The sequence below is a fragment of the Marmota flaviventris genome, chromosome 9 (assembly GCF_047511675.1).
Source record: "Marmota flaviventris isolate mMarFla1 chromosome 9, mMarFla1.hap1, whole genome shotgun sequence".
NCBI classification, from domain to species: domain Eukaryota; kingdom Metazoa; phylum Chordata; class Mammalia; order Rodentia; family Sciuridae; genus Marmota; species Marmota flaviventris.
This window is the reverse complement of record NC_092506.1, coordinates 82,737,183-82,760,799: the sequence shown is the minus strand read 5'-3', so window position 1 is coordinate 82,760,799 and position 23,617 is coordinate 82,737,183. Positions and strand designations below refer to the sequence as shown.

The window sequence follows — 23,617 nt, the reverse complement described above, 5'->3', positions numbered from 1 at the left end:
AACAGTTTCTCTTTATCTTACCTTTTTCTGATCTAATCCTTGAAGAACTCCCATTGCTTCACTCATTACTTTTCCTTAATCTCCCAGAAGGCTCTGGAAACTTGTTACCCTATTCTAAGGATACCTGTGATACTTCTGGTCTCATTATCAAAAATTCTAATCATAGTCACAAAAAAACTGAAACTAAGGGAAAATATGACTTCCCCAGGTGACTATGCATTCCCCTAAATTCTCTCTTTTAGTGTCTATGAAATTATTGATATTCTTCTGACTTCTTTACTCTTTTTTCATTTTCATCTACTTTTCTAGTTCATCTCATCCAACTCTACTTTCATATTACCTCTGTTTATTCCAGATTATCTCAAGTTTCCTCAAAAAGTATCTATTTGTCTTGGCACATATCTCAAAATTCTTTTTTTAAAATTAGTTCTTTTTAGTTGTACAAGACAGTAGAATCTATTTTATATAATTATTATAACTATAATACAAGCATGGTATATATCTTATTCTAATTTAGGACCCCACTTTTGTAGATGTACACGATGGTGGGATTGATTCATCGAGATGTATTCATACACACACACACACACACACACACACACACGAAAATTATGTCAGATTTATTCCACTGTGAATAACTTTTTGACAATTGCCTCTAAATGGTGAACCTGGAGACTATCATGCTGAGTGAAATAAGCCAGTCCCAAAATGCTAAAGATCAAAATTCTTGCGGTGCTTTCTCCTGCTATTTTTGTGACAATTACAACTCCTTCAGTAGGTAGCTAGTTCCACTTTCCCTTTAGGAAATCTTCTCTAACCTACCCAAGAACTGCTAATCACCTCCCCCCTTAAACTATTCTAGTAATGGTATCTCTTATAAAACTGTACTCTGTAATAATTATCTATGCATAACTTCTCTTCAATGCTTCTCTCCTTCAGAGTAAGATTTCTATCCTATTCATCTGTATAATTTTAAAGTTTAACAGTCTACAAGGCACTGAATATTTATAAATTGGCTCCAACTTCATCACATTTACTTGTGTCTTCCCAGTGTGCATTTTCCAGAACACTGAGTTCAACACTTCTATTTGCCAAATACCAGTGACTAAACTGGCTGGTAACTCTTGTGGTGAAAACAATGTTTACTATCTCTGTGGACTCTCCCAAACAGCACTTCCACATTGCAGTCCTAGCAACATTACAGAAAGCGCGGGCTCTGGCTAAAGGATCACGCAACAAAGTTCATGAGATAGGAGGCGGAGGCACTGCAAAGAAAACTGCATAAGCAACGACTAAAACGCACACTCAAGACACTGCGCACCGCTCAGTGACTACCTGGCCTAGGCGAGTTTTCAAGGGGAGCCGTTACACTCACGAGACTAATGGAGCTGTTTTCGCAGGCCAGGATCTGCCAAAGCCCAGTCTCAGCAATATTAGGCAATCTGGCCTGCTAGGCCACAAAGCGAATGAGGGATGAGAATAGAAACGCACCAGCCTGTTTCAATGGAAGCTAGAGGGTGTAGCTACGACTTAGGAATAGTAGAAACCTGCACAGCGTGGAGCCATCTAGGTACCCCCCCCCCCACCGCCACGCTGTCTTCCAGGATGGGGTCAGAAGAGGAACCGAAAACGGCCTGAAACGTGGAAGTGTAAAAAGGCGCTGGAACCAACCTAAAGCCTATTCGAATGCCGATCACTTCTTACCGAGAACTGAGAATCAGAAACTGCGGAGACCGATGCCGTCGCCATTTTTCTGTCTGCCCAGCGCGGGCCTCCGCAGCTCCGGAGCGGTCTAGATTCTCTACTACTTCAAGACTCGAGAGCCGCCCCCCAGGGGCGACCCTAAGCCGAACCCCTGATGGGAGGGGTTGGGGTAGTGGCGCCGGGTCTAAATACCCCTGCTGCACACCCCCAGTGGGACACCCGCGCTCACAGCGCACGCGGAGAGGGCAACAACACGTCCTAACAGACGTCTTCTATAGCCAATCAAAAAAGCGGACGTCTTCCTTTGGTTGGAGAAAATTCGCCTCTTCCTCGGTGACGTCACAAGTATTGCGCAGCTGCGTCTGCCAGGGCCTGGTAGCGCTGCCGGCTGCTAGGCAACTCAGGGAATTCTGCAAAGGGATTCTACAAAGGGGATTCCTTTCCAAGAGGAAATGTGAGCCAGGGTTTGTGTTGTCGCTAGTGGCAACTGAATGGAATGATTGAAGCAGAATAAAAACGAACCGGAAGTTCAAACACTCCATCATTTCTTTTGGATTTGACCCGCGAGAGAGCGTGAGCTAGACTCGGGGACGCCTCTCCAGGTGAAGTATTGACCTTCTGACCAATAACAAAATAGGAGGGGCTTAATGGTTTAGTCTAATGAAAGTCAAATGAAAAGGAGCAGAGAGAGAGAGAGCAAACCTTCGCGAACATTTGCCCAATTGGATTGGGGAGCCCTGACCCAAATCTAAGATGTGCTGCTGAAACCTGCGGCGACCGGGACTTTTGGGCGGGGCAGATTGGAAGTGGATTTCGCGCTCTGAGAGCGTCGGACTCTTATTGGCCAGCGCCTTCCTCCCTTTGTGGGCGCTCCCGCGTAACCGAGTCTAGGGGTTGGGAGGAGCGGCCGAGTGACGCGATGTCCTCCGCAGCCAATCAGGGTTGCGGAAGCGAGGTGGAGAAGGAAGCGGATCCGCGGTCGCGCAGCTAAACCGCATTGAGCTACCCGCTTCGTCTCCCTCCGCCGCTATCGGGACCTCAGCGGGAGCGGCTGGGACAGCGTCACTGGGTGGGCTGGGGCGGAAGTGTAGGCGGAGGGAGACGGCGGTGTCCGCGGAGCCTGGGGCTCTTGCGGTGAGGCCCTGGTGGGCGAAAGGAAGGGGGTGGGGGAGGAGGAGGAGTCCGCGGCCCGGGCAGCGGCGGCGCCCGAGTTCTCCGTAGGGCCCCGCCTCGGAGCGGGCGGCTGTGGAGGAGGAGATTGAGGAGCAGGATGGCGGCCTCGGCCCTCTACGCCTGCACCAAGTGTACCCAGCGTTATCCCTTCGAGGAGCTCTCCCAGGGCCAGCAGCTCTGCAAGGTCCGTGGTCACCGGGCGGGCGGGGTTTCCTTTGCCTCATCCCGAGGGGCTGGGTGCCCGCTGCAGGGCACCCCGCTCTTCGCTGGCGCCTCGGGGTTTGGGAGTCTGTGGAGTCCTACCTCCGCACCTTGGGACCCTTTTATCCGAGGGTCTGGGCATCAGGTGGGAAAGACCCCTGAGGGGAGACAGCATCCTACCCTCTTCCAGGCAGTCCAGGAGGGAGCCGGGCCCCATTACCGTCCGAGGGTCTCGGGTGGGGCTGAGTGAAGCAGCCACCTGTCTTATGCCGCAGAAACCCTGGGGTGGAGATATTTTCATCTTGGTTTTCTGCCTGGTCTGTCCTCTCCTTCCACCAGGAGGCAGGGGACGGTTTTTGCACTTTCTTGCTAGGAACCTGAAGCCGCAAAGCTGATGGCATCCTTCTTCCCTGTCCAGGAAAGCGAAGCGACTGGTTTGGGAACAGAATGCTCTATGATTTGGAGCTCCTCCCATCCCATTAAAGCCAGGATGCTGTCTGTGAGCAACTGTGTAAAATAACAAGTAGTTTCACATTTAACCAACCCTTGAAATCATCCCTGACAGCTTTCTTAATTTATCTGTAATATATCCCACATATCTAATGAAGACAAAGACAACTATGCCTTCCCTAAGGAATTACGTTGTGATTGGCCACTTACATGATAAGTCACCCAATTTTTTACGTTGGGGGCCAGGTTTTATTGATGTTTTAGACATTTGATTAGGTTGGGTAATAATTTTCTACCAGAAAAGTGAGATTCAGGACTTTGAGGTAGATGCTGACTAATGTATTTTCTTATTACAGGAATGTCGGATTGCACATCCCATTGTAAAATGTACTTACTGCAGATCAGAATTTCAACAAGAAAGGTTTGTATACTGAATAGTTTTTGATTGTTAAAAGCAAATGTTGTCTAAGGAATACTTTGGGATTATAATCCCATATCTGTGTTACTCTGATATGGGATGCCTTAGTTTCTGAAGTTTTAAGTTATAAACCTTTTATGTATGGTGGGACAGAGAATGTTGACAAAAAATACCTGGTTTTTACTTTACAACTAGAGTTCAGTTTATACATGAGAAAAAGAGGGGTAAATTTTTAAAAAGAGGGATAAATGGAAAATGTACAGTCTTGATAACAAAAATGCAAATATAAAAGTTGCTATTAAAATCCAAAATGTTAATGGACTTGAGGAAAGGTTAGTAGTGTTACCAAATGCCTTCCAAGCGTGCAATCAAGTCACTGATTCACAGGAAGAATAGCACAGACTTTTTTTAACAGGCACTTTGAGAGCACATACAAGAAAGTAGCCTAACGGAACAACAGATTTCTTCATGAGTGGGTATCAAATTATTGGAGAATGGCTGAGTAGAAAGTTAGGTAGGCACTGATAATCCTGTGCATTGATGGTGACGTGTGAAAATTGTAAAACTAGAGAGGAGACATTAGGATTTTTTGTTTTGTTCCGTTTACAAAAAAATACCCAATAAAGAAGTATAACATTTGACTTAAGTTAATGGAAGAAAAGTAAATTTGGATAAAACAACCTTAAAAAAAAATCTTTAAGTTTGTCTTTTTTGAATAAAATGTGTGGACTAAATTAAAGTTTTAGGTACTACACTTAGCTCAACGCTGTGCTGATTACCCCAGAAAACTACATAATGTCATCTCTATATATTTTCCTTTCAGCAAAACGAATACAATTTGTAAGAAGTGTGCTCAAAATGTGAAGCAATTTGGGACCGTAAGTATGTCTTAAGATTTTTTTTGTTACTGGTCAGTTAATGTTTGTCACAAAGACAAAAACTTTTAGAAATTATATAGTGTTATGTGCTTATGTATTCAAACATATCAAAATACTTCATGGGAGAAATTTTCTGTAGATAGTCTTATGTCAAGACTACATTTAAAAACAGTCAAACTATGCATTTTTTTGAAGTACTGTGTATAAAGTTATTCTTTAAACATTTAAATATAGAGGACTTCTTTTTGAGAATCTACTTAGCCATAAAATTTGCATAAACAAACTCTTTTTTTTCTCTTTAGAACTATTTTTATACAGCAATATAGTTCAGTTACTTATTCACAACAATTATAATAATACACTAATAAAAATTCTCTTACATGTGTACTATAGCAATTATTGGTATATTGGCAACATTATTATTGGTCAAAATGTTCACATTAAGTCTACTAATCAAAATTGTCTTTTGAATATTCAAGTATATCAAGATATTTTTATTATAATTTATGTTGAACATGTTTGTCAATTTTTTAAGTTGAAGATTGACCTATAGTATATTTTTATGTGTTCCTTTATATGACAAAAAGTTAAATTTTTTTTTTTGCACAAATGACACAGTAACAGGATATTATTAGAAGTTCATTCCTCAAATTTGGATATATAAAATTTTTTTTTATGTCCCTATATTCTTTTATGTTAATTCTTTGAGGCTTTTTTTATGTGCAGCTTTTGTATGAAAATGTATCTTATTATTTAAACATTCTAATAGAGTAACAATGAGTTTCATGACTCTACAAATAAATATTAACTGAATGAATAGAAACATAATTGTTATTAAATATGGCAGATGACATATTTGAGCGAAAACCAGTTTTTTACCTTTTAGTTTCCTTAATTTTATCCCAGAGTTCCATTTATATGTAAGCAACTTTATGCAGCAAATTTGAATGTTTTTTAATGTCTCAGTCAAAATGTATGTCTGCTTTTCAGCCAAAACCTTGTCAGTACTGTAACATAATTGCAGCATTTATCGGTACCAAGTGTCAGCGTTGCACAAATTCAGAAAAAAAGTATGGACCACCTCAGACCTGTGAACAGTGCAAACAACAATGTGCTTTTGATCGGAAGGAGGAAGGAAGAAGAAAGGTATGTTTTATTTATGTTATGGTATCTTCCTGAAATTAAATAATATACCAACCAACCTAGAATTTATAATTGATATGGGGATCAGATATGATTATTTTTTGGGTCCTGAAAGCAGATAGTTAGATGAAAGCAAAAGAATACTGAAAATAATGAATTTTTTCCTTGTTTGCATCGTATGTGAATTCATGTCAATCAATCAGGGTCACTGTACTTTTAAAATTTCAATCCAGGCACGGTGGCACACATCTGTAGTTCCAGCTACTCAAGATGCTGAGGCAGGAGGCTCGCAGTTCAATACCAGCTTGGGTAACTTAGTGAGACCACCATTTCAAAAATAATAAATAAATAATTCTGTGATGGCTATTCTCCACTATTTGGTTGCCCCCCAATATGATTTCTGAGGCAGATTTTTATTGAGTAAATCTTTTCACCTATTTACCCTTTTGCTGGTTACTTGAAATTGCTGGTGTGAAAAAAAAAAAAACCTGATGGCACATTAGCACATAAAATTCAAAGTTAGTCTACTGCCTTTTGATATGGGCTCATATTTGAAACCATTGTTTGTTTTTCTCTACCTACAGTGACTTAATAATTATGTGTATGCATGTGGCATTCTTCTGCTGATCAGCATTCACACAGGCCTCCTGTTGTCTATCAGTTTCAGTTGACTTGGAGGATGACTGTCTCTTTGAGGGGCTTCCCCAGGTCCCCCCACAGCAATGTATGTACCTTAGTTGTAAGACATGCCCCTCCAGCACTTTTTGTGTGAAAAACAGAAGACAGAAACTATTTTATAGGTTTTGTCTTAATTTTGGAAAGAATTCTCTCCCTCTCCATTGACTCACATAACAATTGATTCTCGTTATTTGCAGTAGTTAACATTATTTGAAGTTGCCATAAATACTGAATTGATGAAAACTGAATTCCTAAGTGAAATACAAGATTAGGTTCCTGTGTCTATTTATAGCATGTTGGGCAATCTAACAGTATATAATATTATTTTGTATTTACCCTTAGAGATGCCTTATTGCACATATATGTATATGACTAATTAATTTAATTGAACTAATGACCAGTAGTGCTAATGATGCCTGAATAAAGTTTATCTAAAACATGTATTTTTTCATAAGGTACATCACAGCCTTCTTGAGCATACGAGCACTGGGCAACACTTCATCATTACTCTTTGGGACTATTAAAACAAAATCACAAAGAGAAAACACAAAAACTTGAAAATAAAACAGCATTAGTGAAAAGGACAGTTGTTTATTGTATGAAATATAAAACAAGAAGGTAGAATGTTACCTTCTGCCTTAATTGGGAATGTGTATCTTCTGGTGGCACACTTTTCAGTGCTATGTACCTGCTGGGTGTGAATAGCCACAAATATGCTGTAAGTATTGTTTTGAGGGTTACAAATAAATTTTAGCAAAAAGGCAAATCTGCAAATATGAAATCTGAAAATAACGAGAATCAATTATATTATTTAAGCACTCCTATTTTTCTGTAAATTCACAATACTGTTGAGGAAATACTTTATCATTTTGATAATCACACAGTGACTTAAGAGGTCAGACTAGATTACTTGGAAGTATGTCAGCAATTTATTCTTATTTTGTAGGAATAAGAAAAAAGGTAAAATGTCTCTTCACAATTAAAATGCCTCAGGACTAATGGAAGTCCATATATCATACTAACCAGTTTTATAATCTTCAAAACAAAAAGTTTTGAGAAAAGTCTAAGTTGGCTTCCATTTTGCAAAGATCTGTGAATATATGTATTCACAGAATTTTGCACATATATGTGAAATGTAACTAGAAGTTGAGCAGTGTGTCTTATCTGGTTTCATTTACAGACAGATAAATACATTTAATTTAATACCAATATTTTCTTAAAAGGTTGATGGAAAGTTACTGTGCTGGCTGTGTACTTTATCATACAAGAGAGTTTTACAGAAGACAAAAGAACAAAGGAAGAGCCTGGGATCTTCTCATTCAAATTCTTCATCTTCATCTCTCACGGAGAAAGACCAGCATCATTCTAAACATCATCACCACCATCATCATCATCACCATCGTCATAGCAGTAGCCATCACAAGTAAGTACTTTGAAGTCAGGTTTTCTAAAGTCCTTCCCAGTGTTTTAATGCCATATTGATGTTTATTTGCCATTGTTAACGATGTGCTGCTCTACTTTTCATTTTATATTGTAAGCTTCTTGAGTATCTCAAGCTGTGTTATGTACTATGCAGTGTGTAAAATTATACACACGGAAAATGTTTAGGTGTTTATCATAATTACAATGATAGAGCATTTAGGGAATAACATAAAATGATTATACATAGTCAAAATAGTAATACATCAGAGAGAATACTTCACTGATTTCAGTTATCAAGAGCCTCAGTTTTTTCAGAGGGTTAATCATTGGGATTTTACTTATAAAAATTTATATTTACACCAGTTGTCATTAATTAAAAGCAAATAAGCCAGTGACTAAAAAATACATCTAATCTTTTTGGAGAATACTTTGTAAAATTACCACTTGTGACTTAGTAGAAGTTAGTAGAAGCATGTTTTGTGTGTTTGGTGGAGGGGTGTGAGGAATTGAACCCAGTGCTAATGAGTGCTAAGCATGAGCTCTACCACTCCACTGAGTGCTTTCCTGTTACCTGTAGATGCTTTTTTAAACTAGGAATTTAACCCAGATGTATTTTACTATTGAGCTACATATCCAGTCCTTTTTTTTATTATTTTTATTTTTATTTTTTTAGTAGTTGAAGGTGGACAGATGCCTTTATGTTTATCTTTATGTGACACTAAGAATGGAACCCAGTGCCTCACCTGTACTAGGCAAGTGCTCTTAGTTACAGCCCCAGCCTGCCTTTTTTAAATTTTATTTTAAGGCAGGATCTTGCTAAGTTGCTTAGGGCCTTGCTAAATTGCTGAAGCTGTTCTTGAACTTGTGATTCTCCTGCCTAAGCCTCCGGAGCTACTGGGATTACAGGTGTGTGCCACCACACCTGGCTTGTGGAAGCATTCTTAATCTTGGAGGTCACCAAAGTATGAGAACTAATATTTTAAACTAGTGGTGCTTTGCTGGTTTTTAAAACACAAAGTAGGAACCCTATTCAAATACAAATAGTGCTTGATTTTTTTTTTTTTTTTTAAGATGTCGATGGACCTTTATTTTATTCATTCGTGGGAAACTTGATTTTTTTAAAGTGACTTGGGGCAAGGGGGAGTTATATAGCAGTAACATTTTAACTCTGTGTGTGTAGTATACTTCTAAAAAGTGATTTTATTTCTCATGGAAAAATGAATATTAAAATACCAATTGAATGCATAAACACAAATCAGGAACATGATGCACACCCATTTTCAGAAGACTTCATTGTTTTTTCCTAAATTTTACTATGACTTTAATTTCTGATAGTTATTTAAAATATAATTTCATATATAGAAAACAGATACCCACCACATTTTGGAACACAGAATAGTTCTGCCTAATTAAGATTTGATTATGAACTGGAAAATTTTGAGGATTTATCAAGGCACTATGTTTCTTAGTTTATTTCCTAGGCATGATATAGTAGATGGCAATTCTTTTTTTGTTTGTTTGTTTTGGTAGTCTACAATTCTAATTTGGCACTTTTGAAGAAATTTTGTGGTCATTCTATCAGTTTCCCAAAGGGAAAATGTACATAAAATTTCCTTGTTTTTGCTTCTTGATTTGAGAAAAAAATACGACAAGATAATTATATACTATAATGGCATCTGCCTACCTAATCTGAAGACTCTGCCAGAATGTCTATTTTCCCTGTCATTGTGGATAGATTTGTCTTAGCATGATTTGAAAGAAAGCAATCAGTATATTTGAAAGATCAAATGAGGTGGCAGTAACCTAATCTTTGGAAAGAATAACAGGTTTCTAAAATAAAAGGGAAAAGGACAGTCTTCACTTTGCAATTTTCTTTTCTTTTGACTAAAGAAATACAAATATATAGTCATTAATAAGTATCCACTGGCAATTGGTTTCAAGTCCTCAGTTCCCTTATTTTAAAAGGCGCAGTTTTCAGAATCAAAAAAAAAACAACAAAAAAAACCTGCCTTTTGTATACGGGGTAAAAATGGGAGTTCATAACCCACTTGAATCAAATGTATGAAATATGATATGTCAAGAGCTATGTAATGTTTTGAACAACTAATAAAAAAAAAGAAAATAAGAATAAATAAAACCCAAATTCAAAAAAAAAGGCACAGATTTTGCACATAACCTCTGTACATCTTCTCATGTACTTCAAATCTTCTCTAAATTATTTAACATACCATTGGAATGTAAATGTTACATAACAATTGCTGTACTGTATTGTTCAGAGAATAATGAGGAGAAAAAAAATCTGTACTCAGTACAGACAACAACAATCTAATGATGTTTTTCATCCACAGTTAGTTGAATCCTCATTTTTGTGGAACCTGAGGATATGGAGGGCCAACTTTACCATTTTATATTTGATGGTCCATTTCATGAACAGGCAGCTAGTTTTTAGGGATAAATTGAATAGATCAAAACAAATATGAGAAACATACATATTGTGATAGATGGTGATTGGTGTGCAGGGATGGTATGGTCATGGTCACAGCAGTTATGATGCTAAGTTCAGTTTGGATTCAGGAATGGTCACCCCTCAGAAAACTAAGATGGGGATTCCAAGATTTCTGATAAGTAGTATTAATGTGATTGTTCTCACTTCAGTATCTAATTAGTGTTATTAATTAATGTATGATTATTTGGCTTCTTAATGCTTATTTTGTTAGTGAAATATGTAAAAGAATTTCTCAATAGAATTGCCATTCGTTGACACAAAAGAGTAACTCAGGTTGATAAAGAGTTACAGCTATGATTTCCTCAACTTACTATTTATTTAAAAATGATTCTTAAGAACACAGTTTGTTTTTTACTTTGGCTTAAATATTTCCCATAGCTAAAACAAAAGTATATGCTAGCACTGTACGAAGTGTTTTTGTCTTTGTAAGAAATGCACTGCACCCATTTACAGATGGGGGAACTGAGATTGAGGAATTTTGAATAACTTGCCCAATGTTGCATAGCTTACATGTTTTTAATCTCTTAAATTGTATAATATCTGGCTTGCGGGAGATGCTGTATACCTATTAAATGAATAAAGACATTAGTAAAGGATTGACTAAAGTGCAAGTTCAGAAGAAAGAAAATGTGGGATTCATAATAAGTTATAAGTTAATTTATTAACATGGCAAAATGAATCTGACGTCATCATTCTAAGTCAAAGGAAAATCATTTTTACTGTGAATCTGTAATTGTTTTCAGTATGCCTTCTCTAGACTATTGACTAAAGAAAGATCTAAAGACTTCAGAGAAGATTCTTAGGAAAACTAGGAAAATATCAAAGGAAATAAGATAGTTCTTCAGCCAGCATGATGCATTATTCTGAGCAAATTGAGTTCCTTGAAAGAAAGTGTCTCCATTTTGGATTATTAAAAAGGTCTTGACTTTAAAGATACAATTTTTTGTATGAAATACTAAGGGCAGCTGAAGTATAGTGATTCTTAGATTTTATAATTATAGAACCCTGTTATAGTTTTTATGTTTATATACCCCAACCCTTGGTATATTAAATGGAATTTTGGCACTCATGATGAACAAGAAAGTTTAGTCTCTACCACTGAACATGTTTTTGAAAATTTAATGTGGCTAGGAGTCATTTGATTCGAATTTATTCCATTAAAATATAATATATAAAATATATATTAGGTTAGCTTGAAAATTTAATTAAATACACCTTTCTCTGAACAAAAGATTTATAATGTTTTGTTTATGACTTAATGATTTGATTCCATTGAGAAAGAATGCTATTAAATATGTGTTAAATAAGTGTTGTTATCAGATGTTGTTTATGTATTTTTCAGAATCAGCAATCTCAGTCCAGAACAAGAGCAGGGACTGTGGAAACAGAGGTAAATACATTAACATATTTTCCGAAATATTTGAAATGTATTCTTGTAAGTGTGATATTCCTTTAACTTTGTTACTTAGACTTTAAAAGTATCAGTGTGGTTTAGTAAAATTTTAGGGGAAGAAGAATAACTTATCACTTGGTGCTACTATCCTTTTTATCTAATTATTCTTATTAATGTTTGGTTTCAGCCATAAATCCTCTGCAGCAATTCAGAATGAAACTCCAAAGAAAAAGCCCAAATTGGAATCTAAGCCATCTAATGGAGATAGGTAAAAATGAATTCCTTTAGTGCTGTAAAAATTTAACTCAACTGAACAGTTATGGTTGATTGCCAGTTATTACTAGATAAGAGAATAGAAAGAAACATGTGTCTTCTACACTGACTTCTTTGAGTCATCTAGAAGAATAAACATCAGTTAAAAAAGATTAATTTTGGCAATAAGAAAGTGGCACTAAACTTTTGTTGTTCTAGTTGGGAATGAATTTGGGTTTTGAAAACAAGAAAACATTGAATAAAGAACATTATTGTATTTGTTCTTCAAGGAAACACAAATCTTGATTGTGATATTTTAAAATTGACCTACTTAGAAAATGTTTTTAGATTTGAAATATTTTTAGTGTGACTTTGTTTTAGTTCATTAGCCAAAAGTTTGCTGATGTTACTGTACAAATTGGCTGCCTATTGCTTTACACTAGAAGTATTGACCCCCTAAAAGCTAATACTGAATTATATTTCTGCAGGTGTATGTAATGTGTGCCATTAGTAAGGTAATTTGCCAGTTGCATCCATTTCTGTCAGGTACATATTTTTTTGCATTAGCCTTAAGGATGTTTGTGGAATTGTCTAATTTATGCAATTTGAACACATGCTGATTTTTCTTCTACTTTATTTAACTGTGTTTTACCTTTTTTTTTTTTTTTAGTAGCTCTATAAATCAGTCAGCAGATAGTGGGGGAACAGACAATTTTGTCCTTATAAGTCAACTGAAAGAAGAGGTGATGTCACTTAAGCGTCTCTTACAGCAAAGAGACCAGACCATTTTAGAAAAAGATAAAAAGGTAAGAGCATGGTTCACTGAAGCTGCTTAAGAATAATGTCCAGAGTTGGGATTGTAGCTTAGTGGCAGAGCGTTTGCCTAGCATGTGTGAGGTACTAGGTTCAACTCTCAGCACCTTTTACAAATAAATAAAAATAAAGGTCCATCAATGACTAAAAAACTATTAAAAAAAAAAAAGAATAATGTCTTGACTATCACTTGATAATTGGAAATTTTCCTAAATACTTTGGTAATGTTTGTCATTCACGATTCTTATAAATTACCAACTAACTAATGAAGATAAGTAAAAATGGTCTTTCAGAATTTTTGTGATTCTAAGAATTAACTGAGAGCTAATTAGAGTAGTAATAATTCCAGTTTTCACTAAGCATGTAATTTTAAAATAGGTCTAATAACTTAATTTGAAAATGAGATGTGATTGGAATATTGTGTGAGTTCTTGTGGTTTAAGAAAGTAATCAAATATACTCTGATATATACTGATGATTTGTTTTTATCAGTCCAGATCAACTAACTGTTGGTTAAAAGTAATGGTATAAGAATTTCCTGTGTAGTACTCATTTGCATTAGGTATCTAAGATCATTTTGTAGGAAGCATACTTACTGATACTTAGTTTCTCTGTTAACTTAATAGGAATATCACATACATTGTCCTTTTAGGGAAAAGAGGAATTTTAATAGAATTATGGATTTAAGGTTTTCTTAAGCCATGATATTAGGTTTGGATAATAGTGGGCAAGAATGGAGCAGGAAATGGATTTTGAAGACATTTAGCCATACTCAAGGTTCAAACTCAGTTCTGTCATTTTGTGATCTTGAGCAGAATATTTCCTTTTCTCTAGGCCTTGGTTTTCTCATTTAAAAAATAACCATCACTGCTACTCTTATTGAATGGGAAAGTGATTAAATGAATAGGCAAAGTGTGTACTATAGCTTCTGACTTAAGTGCTCATGGATGCCATTACCAATGTTTTATGATCTTTGAGGGTAGAACCTACTCTTGTACTTGTTTTGTTATCCCAGAGAATGCAGTTTAGCCTATATTAAACAAATGTCTTATGCAGTAGAAGAACATTAAAAACATTCCATTTAAGAGTATAAAACATGTGGGTGTGGTGGTGCGTGGTGCACACATGTAATACCAAAAACTTGGAAGGCTGAAGCAGGAGGATTGCAGGTTTGACACCAACCTCAGCAACTTAGCAAGGCCCTAAGCAACTTAGTGAGACCCTGTCTCAAAAAGAACCGGAAATGCAGCTCAGGGTAAAAACACCCCTGGGTTTGATTCCTGGTAACCCCCAAAAAACAGAAGACATGATTATAAATACACACATGAATTATTTATCTCCGAGTCTCCATAGTAGCAGAACTTGCGCCTGAACTGGCTTTTACTTCTGGCATTCAACAACTTTTTTTGTTACATTTTCTCACCTTTGATGGATATGTTTATTTAGATACATTTGTACCTTTAAATTTAGTATAGGAAAATTAAAATTGACATGTTAGATAAAATAGGATAGTTATAGGTAGTTTTTATAGTTCTTTTTGATAACATTTTTTAAAATTAATGCCTTTATGGAAATATTTTCTATGCACAAAATTTTAGAGAAACTTTATTATACAAAGCCAAGTATATCTACGTTAAACTTGAGAAAAGATGAATAAAATGCCAAACTTACTGCAAAATTGCAGAGATTCGAAAACCAAGTAGTTACACTTGTGGAATACTGACTTGTTTTCCCTCTCTGCCATTACTATTCTGTATTAGTTTAGTTGATTGAAGGTTTTTTGTTGCTGCTGTTGTTGTTAGTGTTCCTCATTAAAACAAAAATTAAAAAAACCAGTGGATTGAAATTAGCAGTGTTGTAAGAAACATAATTATAAATCTAGTAAGTTAGTAACTTTTTCTTTTAAATCTAAGACAAGTTATTTTTCTGAATTTGTTTCAGGTTTTCATTGACTTCTAGAGCTAGACATTAGGTCATGGGGGTACAAAGAAAAATAAGACACAGTCTTTATCTTACAGAAGTTTATACATTGGAGGAAACTACAATATAGTGAATAGAATAATTACCTTAGTTGATCTGATGTGAACTGGCATTTCAGAACCGGAGTTCTATAATATGGAAAAATAGAAAATTTAGTTATTTGAATATGATAAAGCAAGGGATTTTATTTGGAAAGAGGAATTTCAGACATTGTGACTTTGTTTTTGCTATTGTATATCTTTTGGTTTACTGGATACTGGATAATGATAGGGAAAAAAAATAAATCTTGCATAATGAAAAACACTTGAAAACACTAAAGCAGCTTCTGCATGTATGTAATCACTTACTTTTTAGTTGGATGAGATATTTTGTGTATGTTATTTGTGTTTATTAAAAATTTGACATGTAGTCTTCGCTTTCTCAAGCCACTGATTTTTTCTTATATTTGCTAATTTAGCTTAAACTTTTTGGTAACCATCTTTCCCTTCTCATTCTACATTAGTTGTATTTCTGTGCTTTGTTCTCCTTATTTATCTCAAGTGAAAATGTTACTGTGGTAGTATTGTGCACATAATCCTGGACATAAATTTACAAATAAATACAGCTCTTGGTTTATAGGACTATTCCTCTTTATACTTACCCATTGTGAAACTTTTTTTCCTTTTACCACTGAAAGATTATTTTAATTCAAAACTAGTTTAAATGTTTACTTTTGCTTATACTAATGTGAATTACATTTTAATTGAAACGCTAATATATTAACATAATTTAGTATACCAGTAATGTCCATTGTATACCAGTAATGTAGCTCTGTCCGTTGAAGCCAAAAACAAAAATCTCAACTTAAGTTTAATAAAAGCAGACAGAATTCATCAGTTCACAGAACAAATTCTAACTAAATTATAAAACTCAGGAAAATGTTGTTAACATCTGTTTTCATAAAAATGTGAGAAATATTTAAATGTTGTTTATATGAGCGGAGATATATATTTTGAGGTGGCATGCATATATATATATATATATATATATATATATATAGTGTGTGTATGTATGTGTGTGTATATATATCTTCTTTTTCTCTTATTCTTTCAGTTAACTGAACTAAAGGCAGACTTTCAGTACCAAGAGTCAAATTTGAGAACAAAGATGAACAGTATGGAAAAAGCTCACAAAGAAACTGTGGAACAACTTCAGGTAAATGACATTATTTATATAGTGTCGGGGGGGGGGGGACTAAACTTTGATAATGGCATTCATTGACTTAGATTGGTATTAGTATCTATTTTATGCATATGTGATTTTGTAAGTTTTTAATCCTAATTCCTGTAAAAAATTATTGTTTGAAATCATTCAAAAGGTGATTGATTCAGTTCATTAATCCTGAAAACTTTTGTGTTAACTTTAAATGGAATTTTCAGAAGAGGATATAATTGGGGTATATTGATCATTGGGCTAAAAGCAAAAAATTAAATATTACTTTCATGAAACTAAGTTGAAAGTAAGGTTTTTAGTTGCAATCTTTCTTCCTATTTCCTTCTAGATAATAAAAAGGGAAGTAGACATAGAAAACCAGTTCTCAAGACCTTGAGTGAGGAAGTTTATGCTGTGGGCAGTGATGGAAGTCAAGAGAGTGTCCTTAATCTGTGTACTGTGGTTTGCAAAGTGCCAAACAGTGACTCCTCCTTAATCTCAGAGTATTCCAAAATACAGTAAGCAGGATTTGAATATAGAGAATAGCTGGTAAATCTGAGAATCATACTAGCAAAGCTGGTAGAACCTAATATCTGGCATTCAAGGATGGTGAGCATCTATCATGTGATAGAGATTGTTCCCTTAGTAAACAAAAAAAAAAAGTTCCCTTAGTTTACTCTTACTTATGTTTCATACATTTAGAAATGAAATCACACTAAGTTAACTATATGTTCTTCAATGTATATATTCTGATATTTGTAAATCTAATTTATGAATAATAGGATTTTAAGAAAGGTTAAGAAATTGTTAAGTCTTAAAAGCATAGATGAGGCCAGCACACAGACTTCAGATTTGACAGAAGAGTTTATCTTTGAAAGGCAGGTATTAATACTGCCCCAGTTTTTGTTTTTGTTTTTGTTTAATATTGTAACATTAAGAGATACTTGCTATTTCTGTCTTGGGTTCTAGTACTTGTCAAACATCTTTGCAAGTTGTTTAAATGGAGTAGAATTTAGGTACCTGTTGAAATTCTAGGTATAGCTTGCTTGGTCTTAAACCTGACTTTACTATTCAAAATTTTTAAATAGGAACCTCATGAACCTGGAACATCGTAGGCATTCAAATGATTTGTTGAACGAGTAGTGATTTATGGAAATGTCCTTCTGTCTTGAGAAATTACCCACATCTTATATTGGACTTCTTGTGCATGAATTATTGTTTTTCACCCACCATCAAGTATTTTGAGTTTTGATATTCACATTTATTATTAATGCTGAATGATTACGTGAAGTATAATCTTCAACCTGATAATTTCTGATTTAATGCAATGTAACCAAAGCTCTGAAGTAAATCCAGAATGAAATAACAGTATAACTGTGAGCAATAGTTAAGTATGGTTTAACTTGGTACTTACCACTGTTAAAAAGATCATTGAAATAAATAAATAAATAAATAAATAAATAAATAAATAAATCATAGTTGTAAGCACAAGAAAACCCTCTTTGCTTTTAGCCTGATTGTTATCTTAAACCTTGCAGATGTTTGGTAGCTGAATTTTCATATGATGTTGGAGTAATTAATATTTACATAGAATTAGGATGGTTTCAGCATGATTTTACATGCATTGTTTTCTTTGCTTCTTAAAATGAGTTAAGTGCTGTGCTCATTTTTTAAATGAAACTATGTTCACATAATTAATGATATAGAAACTTGCATTTTCTGCCTCAGGTTTACATATCCTTTTACCTATTCTTCATGGGCTCCCACTACCCAAGTTACTCAGGTTTTCTATTTCATCCTCATCTTCCCTGTACCTTTTGAGTTATTGCTAGAGACGTTCTGTCAGAGCTAAGTGCCATCTTTTTACCCCACTCCCTTTAGCAACCAGTATACTAGTAGGATTCTCTACTGAGGTGAGTAAACACAGTTAATTATTTTCTTATCTTTTTATGATAAGGAACTGAATTCTGTAATGTATAATTTATCTTGCTCTAATAGCTCACAAAAAAATTTAACGATCAAACCTAGGAATAAGCCTGAGTGTAACTCCCAAAAGTGTGGAAAATAGCTCTTAAATACCAAGAACACCAAATAAAATCTGTGTTAATTTAGTAGATGAGTGGCTAAAAGGGAAAAGGAACCATTTGAATGCCTACTATGTACCGGTTGTTTTATTAGGAGCTGCTTGATATGTTTGATTAGTTCTTTCAACTGATTTCAAAGTGGGTAGTTAAGTTTCTTTATTACAAATGAAAAGTTATACTCCAGGTTACATAATAGGTAAGTGACAGAGCTAGAATTTAAAGTGGGATCTGTGTAATTCTTAATTTCGATTTTGTTTCCTTTAGGCTAACATTTAATTTGCTTAAGAGTTTCTATTTCGTAGAGTTCATAATAAAGAAAAGTTTTTAGGATAAAACATTTAAAAGTATAAAGATTTATTTTTAATATACTCTAATTATAGAGTAAGACAGATTTGAGCCTGTATCCATTTTACAGATACACTGTTTATCCTAAAGGGTTTTGCTTACATAGTTTATCAACAATCATTAGTAATGTGGTTTGGGGACTTAAATATATAAATTGCAGATTGAAAATTGGCAGCTAAATCATTAACAGAAAAAAAAATTATTCCAAGATTAATTTTTATTTTTTTGAATTCTGTACTTAGAATATAAATATTATAAGCTCTTTTTAAATTTCTCAGCATGTCTGAGAAAAGAATTTGGAGATTCATTTTTTAACCATTTGGTATATTAGTACAAATTTTTTATATACATGTAACTTGCAGATCTGGGGAGATCTTTGTAGGCATAGCCCCTTCATTACTTTGTATTTCAAAATTTCTGTTTAATTTTCCTGCTTTTAGCCAGTAGATCCATTATGGTCATGAATTAAATAATGTGTAGCTAACAATTAGTGAAAATTTTTAAACTACCACGTTGACCGTAACTGTTCCGCTGAATAATAAATTGAATAAATGTGCATTGCTACTTGATTTCCTCCAACTTCCAACTCCTAAGCATTCTTGCTTGATTTGTCCTTTTGTTTTTCAGGCTGTTTCATTTTAAAGGGAAAATAAAACTCCTTTTTGATTTTGATGACTTTCTAAATTTGAAGTTAATATTGATTTTGAATGAAAAGTAATTACCATTTTAGTTATTTAATAACTATTGAATATGAAAATCTTACTCATCATGTAGCCAAACATGAAAGATGATTTGGTTGCACATATAAGAGACCACTGAAAATATTTGCATTTTGGAGGCCATACGTGTTACTTAGGAAGAGTTTGTAGACGTTCAGGGGAATAGAAGTACATAGCCTAAGAATCTACTTTAAGATGGCATACAGGAAAGGCAGAATATTATCTGGCCATACAGAAGCTAAAATTAAAGTAGAAAATGAAGCACTAACATTAAAGAAGTCTGTCTAAATAGAAGAATTTAAAACCTGTGAATTAAAGTAGTTTTCAAACAGAAGGATATCTTTAAAACTTTTGTTATTTTTAGGACAGCGCTCAGATTTCAAACCATTTTTATCATTCTTTATACTTTGGATCAAAAACTTGGCAAATGCTTGATCATTAATATATTTGTATGTACTAGAGATTCTTTTTTTTTTTTTTATCCTTTAGCCTGATTTTTTTTTTTAATTTTTTATTGTTGGTTGTTCAAAACATTACATAGTTCTTGATATATCATATTTCACACTTTGATTCAAGTGGGTTATGAACTCCCATTTTTACCCCATACTAGAGATTCTTATCAAAGTTTCCAGAGTCAAGAAACTGCATAGAGTGGCAAAGGCAGTCAAAATATGAAAATACTCATTGAAGGTAGCTACTTTAGACAGTCCTCTACACGAAACACTAGTGACTGTTGTAGCACATTGGATCGAGGGGCAATGTCTTTGTCAATGATGGTTGGGACATTATATAGTGCAGTGTTAAAGTTCAGTTCAGGTTGTTGGCAAAGAAATTTTGAATCTTGGCAAAAAAAAAAAAAAATAGCCTTTATTGAAAGTAAAAGCATTAATGATAGAAATGACTTAGATCCTACAAAGCCAGTATCAGATGACTATATGACAATTAAAGAAACAAAAATAAGATCATGAAGAGTGGTTCTAATGGGTATGTAAAACAAGAAGATCTTTGGTGAAGTGATGAAGGGGATAATTTTTATTTAAAAAATTGCTTAGGCTTGTTCTACAAGAAGGTAAAAATCAAATGAAAGACTATATACAGCTTGCTCATGTCATGTTTTAAAATAAAGGACCAAATTGTTTCTCCTACTTAAAACTTGAACCTTTTAAGCAGACTCACTTTGTTGCCTTTTTTGTGACCAAGTTTATCTTTGGACATAAATTATATTAATACTGACGTTTACCAAAAAAGGATCCATTAAACCAATATCTAGAATTTTTTCTTCTACCTGTTTAATCTTAAAAGGAAGAATCTAAACACACCAACTCTTTCATTTGATCTGTTACTATTTTTAATCTTTTGTTATAGAAATGAAAAAAACAGTATTCTGCAGTGTGACTTTATAATATTTCATACTTTTTAAATCTTGAATTTTTGTCTCTCACAGGCCAAAAACAGAGAACTACTCAAACAGGTTGCAGCATTGTCAAAGGGTAAAAAGTTTGACAAAAGTGGAAGCATACTAACATCTCCTTGAAAAGGTTGTTTATTTAGTGTTTCTGCTTATAGTGTAAATTTGGGGGAAAAAATTCTGTGAAGCCCTTAAATTCTGTGTTGTAGAAAATATTTTTGCACACCAAATAATTTGGCGTGTTTCCTATTCACTTTTTGTAATTGATATACAGCATTTTTTAAGTTGTAAACATTCAAATAAAAACTTCAACTGGTTTGAAGTAACTTTCTAATTATTTGATATCCAGGAAATTCTTGCCAGCAATAGTATTAAACAGTTGTAAAGGAGTGCATGAGTAGTGCTCTTTATGAAATGAAACATGCAATAATAGAGGTAGGTATGGTTTTAAGAAGTCAGAGCAGCAGGGTTTTTTGGGTTTTTGTTTAACACTATGCTAATTTCAGAAAAAAAATAGTTTTCAATTTAGAAATACAAAAACTTTTAAACAGGAAAATGGTGAACACTGGTTTTTTTGGAATTGTATTTTTACTTTGCATCAACATGAATTTAGGAGAGAATCATGGTGCTTTTATTAAATGAACTTCAGAGTATATGTAAATATGTTTTTAAAAGTTACATCATTAACATTAGTTAGTAACCTAGCATTTTCATTACTGGTATAGGAATTAACATTTATTGTACAGTATCCAAGGTAAAATGTGTTTTTGTTTTGTAAAAACTACTGTAGATTTTTACTTACAAGTGCCTTTTTGCCACCTAATGTTTTTATTTATAGGAATGCTGATATTTTGTACATACAATTTGTTTTAAAATCATGTTCAATAAGTGTTTGTATATAAATACATATGTATAGAAGCCTATTTCAAAAGAAATAAAAGTTGCTAATAACATTTGAGGTTGCATTAAAGAACTAACTGATAATGCATAGAGACTTTAGGTGATTTGTGGTTGGTTTTCTATGTAATAAGGGAAGCTGTTGGTCATTGAATTCATTTAATTATATTGAAGTACTTCCCTAAAGATTTAATTTTAAATCATTTCTGATAGAGTGTTTTTATTTTTTATGGTATGTGGCTTCATGTTCATATTTTGTGAATTACATGTTTTACTTTATATACATATTTTATATATAAAATTTCTTTAAAGTTTATGTTTCTGCAGCGGTCCATATATCTGCTTTCCCCATAACTTGTGGTTATCTAAGTTAATATTTATGTGCACAATACTTATTTTGTAAACTTAATGCAAATCTGGAAAATTAAATAACTTTTTATAATCAAATCTGTGCTTACCTTTGAATAAATTGAGTCTACTATAATGTTCAGGCACTATTTATAAGTAAATTGTCTCAAAGTCTTCAAAATTGCTTACAAAAAAAAAACGGTTAAGATAGTGTGGGGTGTGTTACATGAAGTTATTGACTAATATTCGGATCTAGTTTTTTTCAATCTATAGTGGAAATTGATCTACTTAATATCAGTTCAGACTTTTAGTTCAATATTAAAACCCTCAGGCATTATAAAATATACACTGTATAGAGGAAAAGAGTTATTTCCCTTAGGAATTTTTTGGTAAAGATAAATTTCCAGTAAATTTTAAATTGATCTATTTTGAAGGTTTTGTTTTTAAATGTTGATTATGAATTTCATATCAAATTGGCTTTATAAAGGACATGAGTATAGCAATTCTTTTTAACATTCTTGTTTCAGTGGACTATTCTATAGTTGCTCATTAATCTTTGTCCAATTGGAAACACATAATCTAGGGTAATTTTCAAGAAATAGTAAATGATTGAATCAGCCATATTTGGAAAAATTAAGCTGGTTTTTAAAAATGAGACCTTCATGCAGTACTCTTCTTAAATTTAGTACTCTCAACCATGGTAGATACTGCCTTAACATGGATTTCAGTGTTTTCAATATTTGCTGAGTTCATAGATGATCATTCTTTAAAAATTTTAATGTTTTATATTTTGGTTTCATAGCCATTTGTCAATCCACAGTGATTATGATCTGCAGTAAACTGTGTGATGGTTTTTATACCTTCCTGAAAATGCTTCACAAGAAAATTGCCCATCTCCCATTAGCTAAAGTTAAAATAGAAAATCAGTTTAAATGATTAAGCTTTATATATTTCAAGGCTAAAACCATTTAGGGGCTTCACAGTATTTCCTAATTAAATACTCTCTCTTTATTCCATGACCTTATTTTTTATAATTTAAATTTTTTACAATTGTATAAATTAGTAATTGAGTCCCAGTCCTGATCTGTAGTGTATTGACATAATGAGCTGATATTCTTTAAATGTGGGCCTGTAAGGGGATACTATGGTGTGCTGTATTGTGCTTCTAGCCTGTTTTCCACAATTAATTAGCATTTACCAGTTAGGGTCATTTTGGCTCAAGTAACTTGTGTATTAATAGCCTGTGAATATTGCAGTCCTTTTTAGATTGTATTGGTCTAAATAAACATTCGGCAGTGAACCTGGTAAGCTGTTCACATGTATAGACTATTGAAATACTGTACTTGTACACATCTGTTGACATTTTGTACTTTTTTCTAAATCCAATATTTCACAATAAAAACTTGGCAAAAGTTTGTATGTATTAATTTTCTATTTGTTGTAACATTACCACACATTTTGTGGCTTAAAACAACAAAGTTAATTCTCTTACAGTTCTAGAGGCCATAAATCTAAAACTTGTCTCAGTAGGTTAAAAGCAAGGTGTTGGAAGGACTGGTTCCTTCTAGAGGTTCTAAGGGAGAATGTGTTCTCTTGCTTTTTCCAACTTTTAGAG

At 34.0% G+C, this 23,617-nt stretch overlaps 2 protein-coding genes across 5 annotated transcripts in view; one reads left to right on the top strand and one right to left on the bottom strand.

Annotated features, from left to right (window-relative positions):
* Cep57 (centrosomal protein 57) overlaps positions 1–1,969 on the bottom strand; it is a 46,139-nt gene extending 44,170 nt beyond the window's left edge. The window contains exon 1 of the mRNA XM_027951378.2: positions 1,705–1,969. Within this exon, the coding sequence (XP_027807179.1) occupies positions 1,705–1,749 (45 nt within the window). The 5' untranslated portion in view covers positions 1,750–1,969. The remainder of the gene's footprint in view (positions 1–1,704) is intronic.
* Positions 1,970–2,677: 708 nt separating this feature from the next.
* On the top strand, positions 2,678–23,417 carry Fam76b (family with sequence similarity 76 member B). Of its 4 annotated transcripts, none has more exons than XM_027951402.2 (10): positions 2,678–3,061; positions 3,885–3,949; positions 4,770–4,824; positions 5,815–5,970; positions 7,869–8,068; positions 11,916–11,963; positions 12,154–12,234; positions 12,892–13,024; positions 16,103–16,204; positions 20,794–23,417. In XM_027951402.2, the coding sequence occupies exons 1-10, from the start codon at positions 2,975–2,977 to the stop codon at positions 20,881–20,883; spliced, it is 1,017 nt and encodes a 338-aa protein (XP_027807203.1). In that variant the 5' UTR covers positions 2,678–2,974; the 3' UTR covers positions 20,884–23,417. The 4 variants fall into 4 exon arrangements, with proteins under 4 accessions (XP_027807203.1, XP_027807202.1, XP_027807201.1 ...); XM_027951401.2 differs by having other exon boundaries at positions 2,679–3,061; positions 12,889–13,024; XM_027951400.2 differs by lacking the exon at positions 2,678–3,061 and adding an exon at positions 3,165–3,577.
* Positions 23,418–23,617: the final 200 nt, after the last annotated feature.